Below are 19,826 nucleotides of genomic sequence, written 5' to 3' on the forward strand. Positions count from 1 at the left end.
ACCTGAGATTAAGAGTCACATGTTCTACTGACTGAGCCAGCCAGGCACCCTGATACTACATGTTTTGACTTCTTAAAATGTATTAAATATTTTGTACAAGTATAAATCTTTGGTACGTCAGTATTTTTTAGATGAAATTATTTAGAATTCATGAAAGAATTTAGTCTGAGTGCATGAATGTTAGAAATACATGTTTCTTGTTTTCATAAGTTGTTTTAAATGGTTTATGTGTACAAATTTTAATAACTCCACTAATGATTGGGAATTTGTGTTACTGAGCATCTTTAACTATCAGGTGATCAGAGTCATCTTAATCTGACATGCTATAAGGAAATTTCCTTGTTTTAACTTGTGCATATTTTCATATGCCTTCAGGGGGATTTGTTTTTCTTAATTTTTCATTTTTCTAATTGGATTATTTTTTTAGTAAGGTTTATTTATGTTAGATAACACCGTGGGGGAGGGGAGAGAGAGAGAAAGAGAAAGCGAAGGAGAACCCTAAGCAGACTACCTGCTGAGTGTTGAGCCCACCTCAGGTCTCTATCTCAGTGTCTTATAATCATGACTTGAACTGAAATCGAGTCTGATGCTCAACTGACTGAGTTACCCAGGTGACCCAGATTATTTTTTTTAGTCTTTCTTATTCTTAAGAGCTTTTTGTTAATAAATGAGCTTATACAAGGCTGTAAATATATCATTTATTCTTTAAAATAAATTTTGCTTTAGGTTTTTTTTGTTTGTTTTTATCTGTAGAGTTTTCCTCTTAAAAGTTTCTGGTTAACATCATGCTTATTATTAGAAAAACCTTCCTCATGACAATATTACTGAACTTTTATCCTGTATTGCTTTATAGAATTTTTTTTTTAAGATTTATTTGTTTTAGAGAAAGAGAGCACCACTGGGGGAAAGCACAGAGGGAGAGGGAGAATCTCAAGTAGAATCCCCACTGAATGTGGAGCTAGACAAAGGGCTTGATCTCTAGACCCTGAGATCATGTACCTGAGTTTTAATCCCCAAACACTTAACTGACTGAGCCATCCAGGTGCCCTGCTTTATAGAATTTGTTTTAGTTCCTTATTTTAACTTTTAGGTCTCATTCCTCTGGGTAGCCAAAGACAACAGTAATCACTTAACTATCTGTCTTCCAACATTTCCTCCAGAGGCAGTGCAGAGCTACAAGAAGAGTAAAAGAAATCTATGTATAAACCATATTCATGCATAGGTTGAAGGCAGAGAAGGCCAGATTTAGAAAATAATTTTAAGGAGAGAAAACCCACCAATTCTCAGCATATTATCTTTCACACACTGTCTTTTCCCAACTCTCACCAAGACTTTGTGGTGAGCAAAGGCCGACCAAGCAAATTGCAGAAAACACACAAGATAGAAGCTACCAAGTGGACCTAAGCTTAATCTGCACTGTCACTGCACACTGACTTTAAAATTGTGGGTGTGTATGTATGATAGAATAGAACATGTTTTACAGGGTAGTCATTTAAAATGTAATGATTTACAAAAGTCATCTTCTAAATGTGTATCTTCAGGGTTAAGATAAAAGGTAAAAAGAAGGCAAACCCCCTTAGTAGTTAAGTGTTGAAGAAGAAAAAAAAGCATGTCGGAAGTTTTAGGTTCCTGCAAGACAAGGTGAACATAAAATCAGAGTCTCATAATGCTTTTTCCCCTCACCAAGACAAAAAAGAAAAAATATCCTAAAATACCTGGACCTCAGAGTATTTGGTAATTTCCTATTAAACTAGAAGTCTTGTAAAAAAAAAAAAATCCCACTACCACAAAAAGATAAGACAGGAAGATTAATAAAAGTATATATAGTTACCAAAAAAGAAGAGATTCATTACATACCAACTGAAGGAAATTCATCCATACTCCAGAAAAAAAAAAAAAAAAAAAAACAAATAACAAACACACAGATGAAACTGACCTTACTATAGAGCAAACATTTTCAATCATTTGAGGACATTTTTTAAAAATATTTATTCATGATAGAGACAGAGAGAGAGGCAGAGACACAGGCAGAGGGAGAAGCAGGCTCCATGCAGGGAGCCTGACGTGGGACTCGATCCCGGGACACCAGGATCACACCCTGGGCCGAAGGCAGACACTTAAACCACTGAGCTACCCAGGCTGCTCGATGACATTTTTTTAAATGTAAAATTAGAAAGTCAAAAACCAAGAAAAGAAATTATTAAGAAAAATGGAATAAACTCGGTATATACTCGGTATATATACTCGGTAAAGAAATGGAAGACATAGAAAATAATTATTTTAGAAATAAATAAATTGCAGGATGCCCCAGGGAGAGCACACTCAAACTTTAATAAGGTGCATTGAACAAATCAAAACTACAGTAAGATATCACCTGTCAAAATGGCTAAAATCAAAGGTAATAAATTAAGGGGGGGGGTTAATGAAGATGTGGAGTAAAAGGAATTCTCATACACTGTTGGTGGGAATGTGGATTATTACAACCAATGTGAAGAACAGTGTGGAGGTTCCTCAAAAAATTTAGAAACGAAATATCTTATCCAATAAGTCTTCTACTTGGTATTTACCCAAAGAAAACAAAAACACTAATTTGAGAAGATACATGACTGCCTATGTTTATTGCAGTACTATTTACAATAATCAAGAGTTGGAAGCAACCTAAGTGTTCATTGGTAGACAATAGACAAATGGATAAGGAATATAAGGTATATATGCAATGGAATATTAAAAAGGATGAGATCTTGCCATTTGTGATAATGTGGATGGATCTTGAGGGTATTATGTTAATAATGTTTGGTGACAGATGATAGCTACATTTGAGCATAGCAAAATGTATAAACTTGTCAAATGATTGTGTTGTATACTTGAAACTAATAAAACCTTGTGTGTCAACTAAAAACTAAGAATCAAATAAAGGTAGGGAAAAAACTGAGTAAAAGAAAACGACAAAAAGAAAGAAAAAATGTGTCAGAGATACTATGTACTTGAAAGTTGCTGAAAGAAATGGTAAATGTGTGATGTGATAGAGGTACTAGCTGAGGCAGTGGTCATAATCATTTTATAATATAGAAATTTATCAAACCAGCCCATTAAATATCTTGAACTTGCACAGTCTTACGGTGAATTATATCTCAAAGCTGGAATAAAACAAATGTTAGAGAAAATACTGGAAATTGAAGATAGGCAATGAATGGATAGCATTCCTAATTTTAAGAACCTCAGGAGAGAATAATCCATAGAAAGCAACTATGTTTAAAGTAGTATTTAACAAAAATTGTTTATAAATTGAAAAAGATTCAAATCTACACATCTGAAGGCTCTCCTGGGGACTGGGTAAATTGGCCCAGAAAGATCATTTCCAAGACATTTCCTTATAAAACTATTTGATTTCAAAGATTAAAAAAATTCTTAACGTCTGCAGGCAAAAATACAACATAATTTCCAAAGGCAAATGAATTGCATTGGTTCAGACATTTAAAAATCCACTGCAAGGGAGCACCTGGGTGGCTCAGTCAGTTAAGCATCTGACTTGTGATTTCAGCTCGGCTCATGATCCAATGGGATGTAGAGCTTCATGCTTAAAGGGAAGTTGGCTGGGGATTCTCTCCCTCTACTCACCCTCCTCCCCCACTTGGACTTGCTCTTTCTCTAAAAGACTCTTTTTTAAAAAGAAATACTAAAAATCCATTGGGACAACCAAAATAAGGCACAAGTGGAACAGCCTTTAAAAAATAAAAAGAGGGCAGCCCTGGTGGCGCGGCTATTTGGCACGCCTGCAGCCCAGGGTGTGACCCTGGAGACCCGGGATCGGGTCCCGCATCGGGCTCCCTGCATGGTGCCTGCTTCTCCCTCTAGCTGTGTCTCTATGAATAAATAAATAAAATCTTTAAAAAAAATAAAAGAAAAAAGAAAAAATAAGTATGAACTAAGGATTTTGTGTCAGCCACATTTGTCTTTTTCAAGGTTATGGCAAAACAGTTTTCAACATAAAAGAACTTAAGGAATTAGGTACCCATGAGTTTTTTTAAGGAATCACTAGAGGATATTTTACCCAACTGAGAAATTACTAGGGAAACCTCACTGAAAGAAACAGTGATGAATGTTTAAAATACATAAATATGTTGGTAAGACTCAAAGGTAGAGATATGAGGGAAAGATTACTATATTACCTATTGTGACGGAATGTAATAAAACGGGAAAACAAAATGAAATAGGAAAAAAAAATAAGCTAATTGATGTTTGTTGCATAAAGAATAGGTGAGAGTGTTAAAATAATAAATTACTGTTAACCTAGATTATTATAAGGTTTGGGGTTTGATTACTATATAATCTAATAGTTTACTTTACTTATTTCATGGATGTTGACAGAAGACGTAAGACTTGTGAGTCAGAAGCAACTTCTTTACTCATGCTGTAGCAAGCAGCATATCATTAGCATATTTCTGTAGATTCTCCTGCTTCCCAGGTCCCATGGAGGCAGTTCTGGGTGGCCCACAGTGATGGCACCCACGTAGTAGGTTTGCATTGCAACTAAGAACCCCTGAGCTTGGGGGAATGTACTGCTTTCATAGTGCATGCATGCTCTTTTCTCAGCAGGAAACATTACTGCATCCTTCAGGATTGCTCATTACAAGGACAACTGTGAGAAATGGCCCAGTTAATGAGTGGTTAGGACTGTGCATTCTTTGTTAACTTAGTAAAATGTGTAGAAGCACAACAGGCCCAGGGAAGACTGTGCTTCCCCACAGATAGTAAGAAAGGAGTAAAAAAAAACACATGGACTATAACAAGTATTGGCAAGGGTACAAAGAAATGAAAGCCCTCATACATGGCTGGTAGAAAAATAGAGATACAGCATCTCTGGAAAAGAATTTGACAGTTCATGAAATAGTTGAAAATGAAATACTGTATGACGATCAGTTCCACTCCCACATGTATGGATACCCTAGAGAATTGAAAACATGTCCACATTAAGTCTTGTACATTGACATTTATAACATTCATAATAACTGAAAAGTGAAAACATGCCAGATGTTATGTCCTTTAACGTGATAAACATTAAACAAAATGTTTTATGTTCACATGATGGCATATTATGCTGCAATAAAAAGGAATTGAATATTGATACATCCTGTAATATAGATAGATGAATCTTGAAAACATTGTTCTAAGAAATCCGACACAAACCACATAATGTGTGATTGCATTTACATGAAATAACCAGAATGTGGAAATTTTGAGAGATGAAAAGCTGAGGCCAGTGGGCATAGAGTTTCTCTTTGGAATGATAAAAATGTTCTGGAACTAGGTAATAGTGATGGCTGCACAACTTGTAACTATATTAAAAACTGATGAATTGTATACTTAAAAGAGGATTTATGGTGTGTGAATTATATCTCAGGAAAAAATGTATGAGAAAAGAATATAGAGACAAACCTTTAAAAAAGGTTTAAGTACAAAAGTAACCAGTAGAACAAAAATACAGGTCTTCCTGAGTAGCCAAAATTTTTTTTTTTATTGAAGCAAAGAATATACATTTCCTAGAGAAATGCAGTAAAGTACACATAATTATAAAAGATTTAAAAATTGTGACCTGGGGGCACCGTGGTGACTCAGTGGTTGAGTGTCTCCCTTTGGCTCAGGGCATGATTCCGGGGTCCTGGGATTGAGTGAGTCCCACATCAGGCTCTCCCTGCAGGGAGCCAGCTTCATCCTCTGCCTGTGTCTCTGCCTCTCTCTCTCTGTTTCTCATGAATAAATAAATAAAATCTTAAAAATTGTGACCTATAATATTAGTCATACCAGTAAATGTGAATGGCTTCATGTACCCTTTTATAAGCAAAAGATTTTTAGTTTGGCTCACTTAAGAAGACCCAGCTATGTAGTTTTTTTTAAATACTTTTTAAAAATATTTATTAATTTAGGGGTACCTGGGTGGCTTAGTGAGTGTCTGCCTTAGCTTCAAGGTGTGATCTTGGGGTCCTAGGATAGGGTCTCACATCGCACTCCCCACAGGGAGCCTGCTTCTCCCTCTGCCTGTGTCTCTGCCTCTCTGTCTCTCTCATGAATAAATAAAATCTTTTTAAAAAAATGTATTTATCTTAGAGTGTGCACAAAAGCAGAGGCAGGGTCAGAGAGAGAGAGAAAGAAAATTTCCAGTAGACTGTATGCTGAGCTCAGAGCCTGAAGGTGGAGCTTGAACTCAGGATACTGAGATGATGACCTGATCTGAAATCAGGAGTCAGACATTTAACTGACTGAGCCACCTGGGTGCCCCTTTTTGCTTTTTAAGAGAGACACCTATGATTGTTGTTTCAGGAAGGCTAAAAATAAAGCAGATAATGGCATATTAGACCAATGAAAATTAGAATTCAAAGTAGAATTCAAGCCAAAGTAGAATGAACTGTGACTTAAAAGAACAATTTTTAGAACACATGAATATCTTTGCAACAAATTACACAGAAACCTTCTATATAAAACAGACACTCCAGAGGATTGATTGAGACCTAGAAATACACTACTAGAGAATTTAATCCTCTGTTCTTAGCACAGAGTATATGGAGTTGAGAAAAAAATGAAATAGAAGACCTGAACAATATAAACTGTAAGGTGAATCTTACGGAGATAAGTCAAATTCTACAACATATATTGTTTAACTGTATCAGGTGCCTGTGCCACATTCACAGAAATTGAGCCTATATTTACAAAATTCAGTAATTTTCATAAATTAGAGTAATACCTTCTGATAACATGCAATGAAATTCTAAATTACTATTAACAGAAAATTAATTGGCTCTGACCTGAGAAAATTTTGAGCCTACCATATAACTTTTCATCAAAGAATAAATTCATACTGAAATTACAGAGTTTTGCAAAATAATGATAGTGAAAATATACTGCATAGCAGAATCTGTGGAAAAAGTGTTCAGAAACCAGAGGGAAAACAGCCAAAAGGAGCAAATTCACATAGGAGATGCAAATACTTGAGTTAACATATGCATATTTTAAAACAGCTGATTAGTAAGTATTTCAAGGATTTAGTGGAGAATTTTAGAAGATTGGAAACTATAAAAATGAAATCATGGTTTCCAAATTCTACAACTAGAAATACCTACAAATGAAAATGATGCTCAGTAGGTGGATTTTTACCGAAGGTAAAACTTGACTGAACAGTGAGTTAGGGAACTGAATGACAAGCTGGAAGAAAAACAGATGAAGAAAATATTTAAAAGTGCATAGTAGAGTGTAGGAAACAAATAATAGGAAAGATCTAATGTAAGTAATTAGAATCCTAGAAGGAAAAGAAAGAAGTGTTGGAAGAGCTGATGGTTGAGAATTTTCCAAAACTGTCTAAAGAAATCAACTCACAGATTTGAGAACTCTACAATCTCAAAGCAGGATAAATACAAAGAAACTTACGTGTAAGCACATTACAGTGAAACTACTGAAAATCAAAAAGAAGTTATAAAATCAGTCAGAGGAAAAAACACATTACTTTTAAACCACCACAACTTGTAAAATACCCACTCTCAACAAAAATTGAAGCTTCATTTGTTAAGTAAACAATTTTCACACAAAAGTGAAGAAAATTTTCAGCAATCGTTAGGCAGTCAGTTTACCAAGTGGGAGTTTCTCAGGGAAAAGGGAATCACAGATGGAAGCATAGACATGTGGATAGAAATAAAGACAAAGTAAAGCATTTAGGTATATGTATATTTTTTTAAAAAGATTTTATTTTTTCATGAGAGACAGAGAGGCAGAGACAGGCAGAGGGAGAAGCAGGCTCCCTGCAGGGAGCCTGATGTGAGACTACCCGGGACTCCAGGATCACGCCCTGCCTAAGGCAGGCGCCAAACCTCTTAGCCCCCCAGGGATCCCTAGGTATATGTATATTGACTAGAAAACAATAATTAAGAGTATCTTTTGTATTTTAAAATACATGCCAAATGTAAACACATGACATAAGAAAAGGAGGTATGAAGTGAAAAATTTCTAGGATTTTTGCATTTTCTAAAACTGGTAAATACAATAGATTTAATAAGCATATATATCATCTCTATACAGCTTTGTAATTAGAGGGGAAATGGAATAATGAAGGCACAGAGGAGAGAGAAAACAACATGGGAGGAAAGAACGTGAGATGATAGATTTCCTTGCAAGTATATCAGAAATTACAACAAATATAAATGTTCCAATAAAGAGCACATACCGGATTAAATTCTTTTAACACAATTACATGCCATATCAAAAACTGTAATCAGAAGGTTTGAGAAGAAATCTCACTTCTTGATCAAGTGGAGAAGATTTAAAAGTACAGAAGAAGTTGTGTGTTCTAAGCAATAACCAAAATAGAGCTGGCGTGTCTCCAATTTTCAAAGTATAATTTAAGGCAAGAAGCATTATTTAATGTAAATACGGTGTTTCATCATGGTAAACATGTATCAAGCTTAAACAATCCTGGAATTTTATGCGCCTTATTATATGACTAAAAAATAAGTTGTCATTAGTAAAATGAAAACTTGACAAATCCACAACGATAGCAAATGATTTAAACATTCCTCTAAATGTGACAAAGCAAATATCAGGAATCAGTAAGGATTTTGAAGATTTGAACCCTCTGCTCAGTGTTATGAGGAGAATTCTGCACCCATCAACAGCTGAATGCATGTACTTTACAAATGCACATGGAATGTTTTTAAATGTGACTGTACTCTGGACGCTTGAGTGGCTCAGTGGGTTGAGCTCCAGCCCTTGGTTTTGGCTCAGGTCATGATCTCAGTCATGGAATCGAGCTCTGCATCCTGGGCTCTCTGCTCAGGAGGTACTGTGCTTGAGATCTCTCCCTCTTCCAGCCCCCCATCCCTGTCCCCCACTAGAGCATGCGCTCTCTCTAAAATCTTACAAATAATTGTGACTGTACTCTGGAATATAAATCTCAAAGAATTTAGTTTTTTTCTTTTTTTAAAGATTTTATTTATTCCTGAGAGACACAGAGAGAAAAGGCAGAGACAGGGCAGAGGGAGAAGCAGGCTCCATGTAGGGAGCCCAATGTGGGACTTGATCCCGGGACTCCAGGATCATGCCCTGGGCCAAAGGCAGGCGCTAAACTGCTGAGCCACCCAGGGATCCCAAATTTAATTTTTGGTTTGCGTTTTGGCCATCGTGGAATTAACCTCGAAACCAATTACATAAACAACTACAACAAAATATAACTTGAAGTTCAGGAGTAAATCACTTGTCAGTCACTCTAAAAATGAGAAAATATCTTGAGCTGAATAAAGATGATATATCAAAATGTATGAAATTTTTCTTGAGCCTTAGGTGAACAATTTAAACCTTACTGCTTTAAGAGAAAGACTGACATTCAGTGAAGAATTACATCAAGAAATTAGAGATCAGCAAACTATATACCTACAGAAATTAGAAGCCAAGAAACAATAAAGATAAATATAAAAGTCAGTGGCATGTAAAGCAGACCTAAAGAGGAAGCGGGGTTGCCTGGATGCTCAGTCAGTTAAGTGTCTGCCTATGGCTGATTACGGAGGTTTCTGATCCCAGGGTCCTGGGATGGAGTCCTGAGTCAGGCTCCTTGCTAATCTTCTCCCTCTCCCTGTCCCCCTCCCCCTGCTCCTGTGCCCTGAATCAATTGATCAATCACCATCCCTTTAAAAAAAAAATATAGGGATCCCTGGGTGGCGCAGCAGTTTAGCACCTGCCTTTGGCCCAGGGTGCAATCCTGGAGACCCGGGATCGAGTCCCACGTCGGGCTCCCGGTGCATGGATCCTGCTTCTCCCTCTGCCTGTGTCTCTGCCTCTCTCTCTCTCTCTCTCTCTCTCTCTCTCTGACTATCATAAGTAAATAAAAATTTTAAAAAAAAGATTTTAAAAAAATAATACTCTACTAAACAGATGAAATGATTTGCATGTAGGAAATTAAAAAATACTTACATATAAACTTTTAGAATTAATAGTCCTTTTAGCAAAGTCACTGGATACTTATGTACAGAAATAAATTGTATTTATATTTAGGAACAACAAATAATTTAAAAATTAGTGAATATACGATTTGTGAACATCAGAGGGTCCGTATATGTCAGAATAAATCTAACAAAAGTTATAGGAAGCGTCAATACAGAAAACCATAAATGATTTTGAAATCTTTAGATCTAAATTGAGAGAATATCTTTAAGATAAGAATATTATTTCCAAATTCCTATAAAAATGAGTGCAGTCCTCATCAGAATCCTAGCAGTTTTTTTATGGATATATATATATATATATAAAGCATATATATATATGTATCGTATAAGAATGTTTATAATAACCACATAAAATACTTCATTATAAACAAATTTGCAGACTTTAAATACTCCCCAAAAGCAGAAAATTAAATTTGAACAAAAACCAAAATAACCAGGTTCTTAAACAAGGAGTTACCATCATAAACTTACTAACTTTCCTTCAGTTGCCTTGTAAATTTGATGAAATCCCAATGGAAAATGCTTGAGATATGATGGTGGTTTTGTGCAAAATAGGCATGGAAAGTTTTTAAAAAGCCAAGAACTAGAAGAAACATAAGAAAGGAGACCTATTTAGTGGAGCTATGTAAATGTTTCTTATATACTTAAAATAATTCAAAAAGGAGGGAAAGTATAATCTCTAATCAAAAACAAAAACAAGTAAGTTTAATATATGTAAAATTGTTGATATAATTCCACCAGGATTTACCATTTCTGATGAGTTTAAAAGACAGTATTTTGGTAATGTTGAGCTTTCCTTACGCATTCCCAAAGGCCAGGAGAAAGTTTTCAATGTTGATTATAGGGTTAATGCAGATAACTTTAATAAGTTTATGAAAGTTTTCTTCTTTTCCTAGTTTGCAAAAAGTTTCAAAAATCATGATGAGTTTTGAGTTACTATGAAATGCTTTTTCTGTATCTATACGGTATACGTAATATTTTTGTCTGCATTTCTAATGGGTTAAGTCTTAAGGGCAGAAAGAGCTTGTCTTTTTAGTAGTAATGACATTAAAGTTTTTGTTAATTTTTTTGTGTTATGTATACACATTATTAGGTATAAACACATATTCCATATATGTGAGGGTATGTAATTTTAATCATTGTAATATATACATAAATCATTAGGAAGGAAGATTATGTAGTACCAGGATGTTGGTGGTAATGTTGATAATGTTAAAAGCTGTTATGTATGTATCGATAACATGTATGTGTATATTTACTTCTACTTCACTAATTTTGTTGTGCTGTTTTATGCAATCACTGTGTGCTCAGGTATTATCAGGTTATCATTAAATAACCATTTATTTACTTTTAATTTCTTCCATCTGAGAGCCTTACTTATGGGAGCACTTGTGTTACATCTAAGATACAAGGTTTAAAATTTTCTTTAATATTTATTGATAAACATCTCAGCTGAGTGTATTTTTTTCTTTTTTATGGCTGAAACAATATTTTATATTTCCTTTTTTAAGATTTTATTTATTTATTCATGACAGACACAGAGGGAGGCAGAGACATTGGCAGAGGGAGAAGCAGGCTCCCTGCAGAGAACCCAATCTGGGACTCAATCCTGGGCCCCAGGATCACACCCTGAGCCAAGGGCAGCTCAACCACTGAGCACCCTGGTGCCCCTATTTTGTATCATTTTTTAGGATTGTTATGCCATGAATGCAATTTGAGGAGGAGAGTCATTTTTCTTAGCACAGTCAGTATAGTCCATTGTTTTCTGACATTTATTCTTTTTAAAGAAGTCTGTTAGATTAAGAACAGACAGCCATAGCTGTCCATCATAGCTGATCTACGTTTTCCTTGTGGGAACATTAAAAGTCTTCTTTTTATCTTTACAATGTGAATTTATAGTGGTATTTTTGGATTTGTTGGACTGCTTTGGGCTTTTGTTTTAATCAAAAAGTCTGATTTTCTCTTTGGATGTAACCTCCTTTTTCTGTCATCTTGTTTTTGATCTTTAAGTATATGTTAAATCTTTTCAGTCTATATCTTATATGCTTATTTTTCATCTCATCTTGACTTTCTGCTGCATACTGTATAATTTTTTTAGCTTTATCTTGCCAGTTCTTTTTAGTTACATCTCTCTATGCTCTTTAATTCCTTTTTTCTTTACTTTTTTTGCTCTCTTTTTATTTCTTTTTCCTCTATTTCAGTATGGGTAATTTCTTCTGATCTATGTTTAAGTTCATTGATTCTTAATTCACTTGCATCAAGTTTACTGATGAGTTTATCAAAGGCATTTTTCATCTTTGATACCATGATTTTTGTTTCTAAGATTCTTTTTACTCCCTCATATTTTCCTTATGTCTGCTGAAATTTTTCGTCTGTTCATATTGTCCACCTTTTCTACCTTTCTGCCACCTTTACTGTATTGACCATAGTTGTTTTTAAATTCTCATAGTTACAGCCTGTGGATCATGTGTGAGTTTGGTGGATTGTGCTATTGGTTGCTTTGTGTTTTGGCAATGGATTGGCTTTTTGTTTGTTTTTGCTGTTTAACTCTTTCTATTTTTATGTGAGTCATTATTTTGGATTTAATGTTACGTAATGTGTGTATGGGGCAGTAGAGAATGAGGATAGATCATGTTTAGGCCTGGAATTCAACACACCTCTCCTTCTGCTAGAGTTGAGCTAGGTTTGCATTATTGTGTTATGGTTTCCTTTAGCTCACCAGTGCTTCAAATTCTAGTTTTACTTTGTCCTTAGGATTGGGATTGGTTTGTTGGAAGGTCTTTCTGAATGATCTTGTTTCACCCCCATTTTTAGGTCTTGCTTGTGCTCTTATATTTTGTACAGGGTATCTCCCTATGTTCTTGTCCCTCTGGCAAATGTAGACTGCTTTTGCTTATTACACAGTGCTTGGTAGCCAGCCTGGCATTGGGGAGGAAGGGCACTGGGATTTATTGTGGGTTTTTTTGGCATGATCGATCCTTACGTACTGAGTTGCTATTTATAATCTCTGGCTTATTTTCAAGTTTCTCTTTGAAAGTTTTTTATTATAATCTTATAATATTTTCTTTTCTTTTTTTTTTAAAGACTTTATTTATTCATGAGAGACAGAGAGAGAGAGAGAGAGAGAGAGAGAGAGAGAGAGAGAGGCAGAGACACAGGCAGAGGGAGAAGCAGGCTCCATGCAGAGAGCCGGACGTGGGACTCGATCCAGGGTCTCCAGGATCACGCCCTAGGCTGAAGGCGGCGCTAAACCGCTGAGCCACCCAGGCTGCCCATAGTTTCTTTTTTCTTTTTTTTTTTAATAATAAATTTATTTTTTATTGGTGTTCAATTACCAACATACAGAATAACACCCAGTGCTCATCCCGTCAAGTGCCCCCCTCAGTGCCCATCACCCATTCACCCCCACCCCTGTCCTCCTCCCCTTCCACCACCCCTAGTTCGTTTCCCAGAGTTAGGAGTCTTTATGTTCTGTCTCCCTTTCTGATATTTCCCACACATTTCTTCTCCCTTCCCTTATATTCCCTTTCACTATTATTTATATTCCCCAAATGAATGAGAACATATAATGTTTGTCCTTCTCCGATACATTGGAGTATTTGCAAGTGTGAGTCTGTTGTTCTTCTGTCCATTATTGTTCATCACGTCTATCATTTGTTCACATGTTTGGTTTTTGTTACAGTTAGGGGTTTTTTCCTTGGTTCTTTTTTGGGGAAAGGTATATTTATACAGGAAGTCCTAGGTCTTGTACATTAGGTGTGGGAATTCTTTGAGTTTGGTTTAAATTTATATTCTTGCAGAGAGGTTTTTAGATTTGTTTTTGCCCGTTGTATATATACATTATCAGTCCTGAACGTCTTATATTTACCTAAGTAAATTTGCTTAAATTTGCATAAGGTAGTATTACTAATTCAAACTACTGACCTGCATGAGGGACAGCTTATGTTTAAAGTTCTTAGGGAAAATGTTTTTTTTTCTGTTTCATTGGTTGCTTTTTACCTTCCTCTTCTCTCAGTGCCAAGCAAGTTTTCTTCCTGTCTCCTGCAGGGTAGGCTTATATTCTCGCAATAAGGATTCTACTAGTTGGGTTAAGCTTTATGAATAAGTCTACTATTAGATTCCCCGTCTTTGATGGATTCTTGTACTTCTCACTCCCTACAACCAACAAAGTGGAGGGTCTAGTCTCTAGAGTTGGGAAATCTTTCTTTTGGTATCTCAAGAGCTTTGTTGGTAGCCTGTCTCCTTGTTTTTTTTTTGCTTTCACTTCAGTCTTGGCCTTTTGATTTCTTACTTTTATGACATAAGGCATGCATTTGCAGTTTTGTTCAATCTCACATTGCAGTAGTATTTGACAGGAGGTTTGTTAAGAGTACTTAATCCTTCATACATTATTTGGTTTTAGTTTTCATTTGGTACTTTTCTTAAAATTTTGAGACTTAGAAACTCCTAGAAACTCCTTTCCTCAACTTAATTTACTATTTGTATTTTGGCCTTTATTGTTTATCTCTACTTTTGCTCAATAAATGATAGGTATTAGAATTCTGGATTATATAATACTGAAATTTCACCTAAAGTGGATAATCGAATTCATCCCTTGGGATAGGGCAGTGTGAAGGAGATGAACTTTAGTAATTACACTTGGGTATTGAGTCCTTACCCACTTGTATGAATTACTGAAGTTTTATGAGACTGTACCATCTGTTGAAACAGAAAGAGCAGCTGTGCTACAGGGACATTGTGAGCCTTAAGTAATATAACTTGCAGTTTCTGGTACAGGCTCTGGTGTAGTGATTTAGTGAATACTGTGGTTCTCCCATCATTTTTTAGAAGAGCAAATGAAATCTCAAGGAGGTAGCATATATTGCCACCTATTCAAAATTCTGTAATTGTTGAGGTGAAAATTGTTCTTATGTCTCTCCTGATTTTACCTTTCAGAAGAATAATGGTAACTTATTCTGCCTACCCTTATATTTTTTGAGTACCTTATATGTATTTCCAAGGACCTACCATATATGAAGAGAAAAAGAGAATCTAAAGTGTTGCCCATTTTGGCAAACTTTTTGAATGTTAAATGAACAAAGACTAATACATAATGCAGTTCCTGTCTTAGGGAACTTGTTAGTGAGATGGACTTATATGTGGTAATTATGGGTGATATGCCTAGTGTTATAGAAGGGGTAGTAGCTTCCTGGGGCAAAGGAGGGAGGATTATGAAGTATGGAAAGGATGCCATGATACTAGCAAAGGAGGAATGGGGTTTGTGGTAGTAGCAGCAGCAGCATATACAAAGGCCTGAAGGCAATGGAGAGTATGTCCTATTTATGAGAAGTTTGGGTTGTGTATACAAAATAAAGTAGTCATGGTCTGAGGAGAGGAATGTCTTCTGTGGTTATAGAAGAGAGATGGTAATTGAGATGTGTCTTAAATGACTGGTAGTATATCAGCAAGTAAAGATAGAATGGGTAGGATAACACAAATTAAAGTTATTTAGTAGAATATAAGTTAGTATATTATAGGGACCTATGAATAGTCATATTGACTTGGCTACTTCTTACTCTTGAACTCTTGTACCACTCATACCTGAAACAGACAGACATCAACTCTTTCTGATAAATCATCAGGAAATTTTACGCATCTCATTAGAGGTTTTATGTAACAGGTATTTGTGTGTATGTGTGGGGGAGAAAAGGATAAGGGGGCAGTTTTTCCAGGCTTACCTTTGTAAGATACAATAATTTAAAATGGGAGGAATGGGTCATAAGTGGCTTTGAATATCACATATAATAGTTTAAAATTCATTCAGTAACTATTACAGGTCCATCGTAACATTTTTGAACAAGAAACATGATACAGTGATGATTTATCTAGCTGATTTATTTAACCATTATAGGATTGAATTGGAGAGGAATGTGTCTGAAGCAACAGGATCACCTTTTTGTATAATTAGGACTGAAGTGGTTAAGACTTGAATAAGGAATGATGGTAATGGGAATGAAAGAAAGGGCAATGTGAGAGGAATTTATTAAAAAAGGATTGACAAGTTCTGATAAGTGATTGAAGATAAGATTTGGAAAACAAGCAGGGGAATTAGGAATATTCATGAAATTTCATACTTGAGTAACTGGAAATTCTTGATATTAGCAAAGGATAGGACATTTGAAGGAAAACTTGGGGGAGAAACAGAATACTGTTTATGTGATGTGATGTTAATTATATGATATACTTTAGAACGTCAACGTGCCTTTTTAAAAATAATTTTTAAAATTATGGTTTCGTCTGTGATGAGACCAGAAACGTGGTCTTGTATCAGTGCCATGAATATTGGAGACAGACTTGTATTCCAACTCACCTTTAATAATAAATATCACAAAGTGAAACTGGAAAGTAATCTTTTGGGATTTTGCTTTTGCTCATCCATAAGCTACAGATAGTAATACTTGCTTGCAGGACTGCTGTGTGAACTAAATAATACAAAGTTTATGCATGCTGGCCCATTTTAGTCCTCAGTATATGTTAGATTTCACTTCTTTATTAAAAGATGCTAGCCTTGGCTGGCACCTGGCACCTGGCTGGCTTAGTCAGTGGAGCATGCAACCCTTGATCTCAGGGTTGAGTTCAAACCCCACATTGGATGTAGAGATTACTTAAAAACAGAATCTTTAAAAAAAAAAAAAATGTCATTCTTACTCTGTTGTCCTACATTAAGATGGACACCACAGAATAATGCCTAAAACATTTTTGTTTTGCTGTTGAGCATTTCACTGAAATCATAGCCATGAGTATTGGCTGACTAAATACATGTATGATCAGCTTATAATTGGACTTAACTCAGAAGTCATAATTATTGCATGTGTAGGTGTAGTTAACAGCCTTCATTTCTGGTAAGTGACTTTACTTAGAGGGTATATGTTTATGTGAGCAAGACAGACTATTTCCTGGAAGGAAACTGTGGTCTCTAGCTCTTTATAATAATGTCACCTTTAATCTTGAACTCATGAGTGATGTCCTATACAGACTATTTTCTTGATTCAGTTACTCACAAGAAGTAAATGAATCCTCCTTTGAACTTGTTAAGACTCCATAGACTGTCAGTAATATGGAAAAACTGGATATTGAATCAGGAATGTGAACATGTGTTTCAGGTAGAGAATTCCAAAGATAATGAAGATAGTATTCTACAAAGAGAAATTCCTGCCAGACAGTCTCGGCGAAGGTTTCGGAAAATTAATTATAAAGGAGAACGCCAAACTATTACTGATGATGTGGACATTAACAGCTATCTTTCTGTGAGTATATTTAGGGATATTTCATGGATCTTCTTTAATTTTTATTTATAGTATCTTTAATTTACACGTATTTTTAGTAATATCAATACTTACGGCTTAACATATAAAATTTTAGAGCAGGTAAATATATATAATTTTTTAAAATACTTGCGCTAAGTTGAGCTTGGTAGAAATGCTCTTCCAGTGGGAGTTTTGTTTTGGCTTTGGTTTTGTTTTAAATAATGTAAAAAAACATTCTTTCCATATCTTTTTAGACCTTATTTGTGGATTTTCTTGCCTTTTTATTGTCTGAATGAAATATAGGTAAGAGTTCTGAGAACTCAGGCAATAGACTTATTGGGAAATTTTTTTCCTGATATGCTCTAAGGGATACAAAAGAAATGCATCAATTTTTTCCTTGTGGTGTGGGAGAAATACAAATACTCTGTGTTAGTGCAGAAACAAGCAAGTGTTAGTGATATGTTTTTACATGCAAATATTGAAGAAGGAGAAGCAGAAGAAATAATTAGCTTTAGGTTTTGTAACACTAGAAGAAACATCAGCTGTTTCTCCAGAAGTCTTTAGTTTTGTAATTATAGTGAACTTCACTTTAAACTAAAAAACTTGAATCGAGAAGAAAGGCTAGGGGTTCCTGGGTGGTTCAGTGGATTAATAAGCATCTGCCTTCATCTCAGGTCATGATCTCAGAGTCATGGGATTGAGCCTCTTGGGCTCACTTCTTAGCGGGGAGTCTGCTTCTCCCTCTCCCCCTTAGCTTTCTCCCCTGTTCCTGCTTTCTATTTCTCTCCCTCTCTCTCTCAAATAAATAAAAAAATAAAAATCATTAGATTTGAGCTCTTAATCAAGAACAGTGCTCTCAGGTAGCTGATGTAATCTCTGAACATCTTACATCCTATTATACCTTGCAGGCTATTGCCCAGGATCTTTGAGTACATAACTTGGACCTTACATGCTCTTCTTCTTCTAATGCCCTTGTGTTTTCAAAGCATATATTAAAATAGAAAACAGCCTTTATAGCACAACTGTGTACTTTCTGAACTTTATCTCTTTCCATGGGAAGTCCCTATGCCTAGGAAGTATGGTTTTGTATAATTCTTTCAGATCAGAGTTTCACTGGGAACATGGCAGACTTGCTGAAATTTGCACTCATTAACATTCCAGTTGTAGTTCAACACCTTTCTATATTCAGATCTTAACAGAAAAAAAAAAAAGATAAGTCCAGGAGTATTTTATCAATTTTCAAAGAAGTCATGATCCCGCCAAAATACAAAAAGAGTTTAAAGATTAATTGCAACAAAATTCCCAAAGGTATGTTTAATTCATTTGGTTGTCAAAACAGAAATTTCTCCTTCCATATCAAGGAGTAAGGAGGATTATGTAGGAAGTTGTGTATAGTGAATAAGTGCTAAATTTAAGGCAACTCTAAGGATTTAGTTACATTTGCCTTATGTCATTGGTTCCATACATTCTGTTTCTAACAACAAAGAATAACATGAAATAGTCTCCTAATTTTTTTTTTTTGCCACATCTAGAGGCACATAAACTTCATTTCCTGTTCCTATTATGAAATAATTTCTTTTTATATAATAAATTCCCCTATAATAAATTGATTTAAACTAACAAGTTTACAGTATTATACAAGTAATATGTGTCTGTTTTGGAAAGATTAAAAGTTAACTGACTAGTCATTCTGCCCAGTTATGTAACCATTGATGACATTTTATATATTCTTGGTAAAGGTTTTTTCACATAGAGATACAAATGTAAGCTTTTTGGCTAGCTTTTTAAGACTTAAATATATGATAACATTATAAAACTTAGTTGTGTAATATGAGCATGTTTGAATGCTATTAAAAATTTTTGAGGGGGATGCCTGGGTGGCTCAGCAGTTAAGCGTCTGCCTATGGCTCAGGGCGTGATCCTGGAGTCCTGGGATGGAGTCCCACATTGGGCTCCCTGCATGGAGCCTGTTTCTCCCTCTGCCTATGTCTCTGCCTCTGTTTCTCTGTGTCTCTCGTGAATAAATAAATAAATAAACTCTTAAGAAAACATTTTTTTTATATTACTCTTGAGAGTGTCATGGTACTCCATTATAACAATTGCCATAATTTATTTACTCCCCAGTATTTGATCATTTAGATTTTTTTTAGTATTTATTTCTTTAAACTAACATGCTAATTATCTTTGTGGTTACAGATGGACAGATATTGGTTTCTTTAGAAAAATTCTGGGAAGTAGAATTATTAAATTATTTTTAATTGTATTATTTGGTTTTCCTTATCCAAGCTAGAGTGCATAGTCTGTGTGTGTATTTTGATCATTTACTCCAGTCTCAGCTCTGGTGTGTTCTTAGATTTTTTTTGGTGTCATGTCATGAAGCCTAGGCAAATTCTGAATTTTCTGTACGTAACTGTGGCTTATGCTCCTGAGTCATTTACTTCTAATTCCCATGTGTACTGAAAGTTATCCTCTTAAGGATATGCTGGTTTCTTGTGTAGACCAGAAAGTGCAACAGGCACACTGCTTGATGATTGTAAGTGAAGTGTGGCATTGTTGAATT

At 35.3% G+C, this 19,826-nt stretch overlaps 1 protein-coding gene across 7 annotated transcripts in view; it reads left to right on the forward strand.

Annotated features, from left to right (window-relative positions):
* Positions 1-19,826, forward strand: part of RAPGEF6 (Rap guanine nucleotide exchange factor 6) — a 186,534-nt gene that overhangs the window by 50,534 nt on the left and 116,174 nt on the right. For 6 of the 7 annotated variants that reach the window (XM_041762080.1, XM_041762085.1, XM_041762081.1 and 3 more), the window contains one exon: positions 17,123-17,266. The exons of the other annotated variant lie outside the window; for it this stretch is intronic. In XM_041762080.1, the coding sequence (XP_041618014.1) occupies positions 17,123-17,266 (144 nt within the window). The remainder of the gene's footprint in view (positions 1-17,122; positions 17,267-19,826) is intronic. 7 annotated transcript variants of the gene reach the window in all.

Source organism: Vulpes lagopus, chromosome 7 (genome assembly GCF_018345385.1).
Source record: "Vulpes lagopus strain Blue_001 chromosome 7, ASM1834538v1, whole genome shotgun sequence".
Lineage (NCBI taxonomy): Eukaryota > Metazoa > Chordata > Mammalia > Carnivora > Canidae > Vulpes > Vulpes lagopus.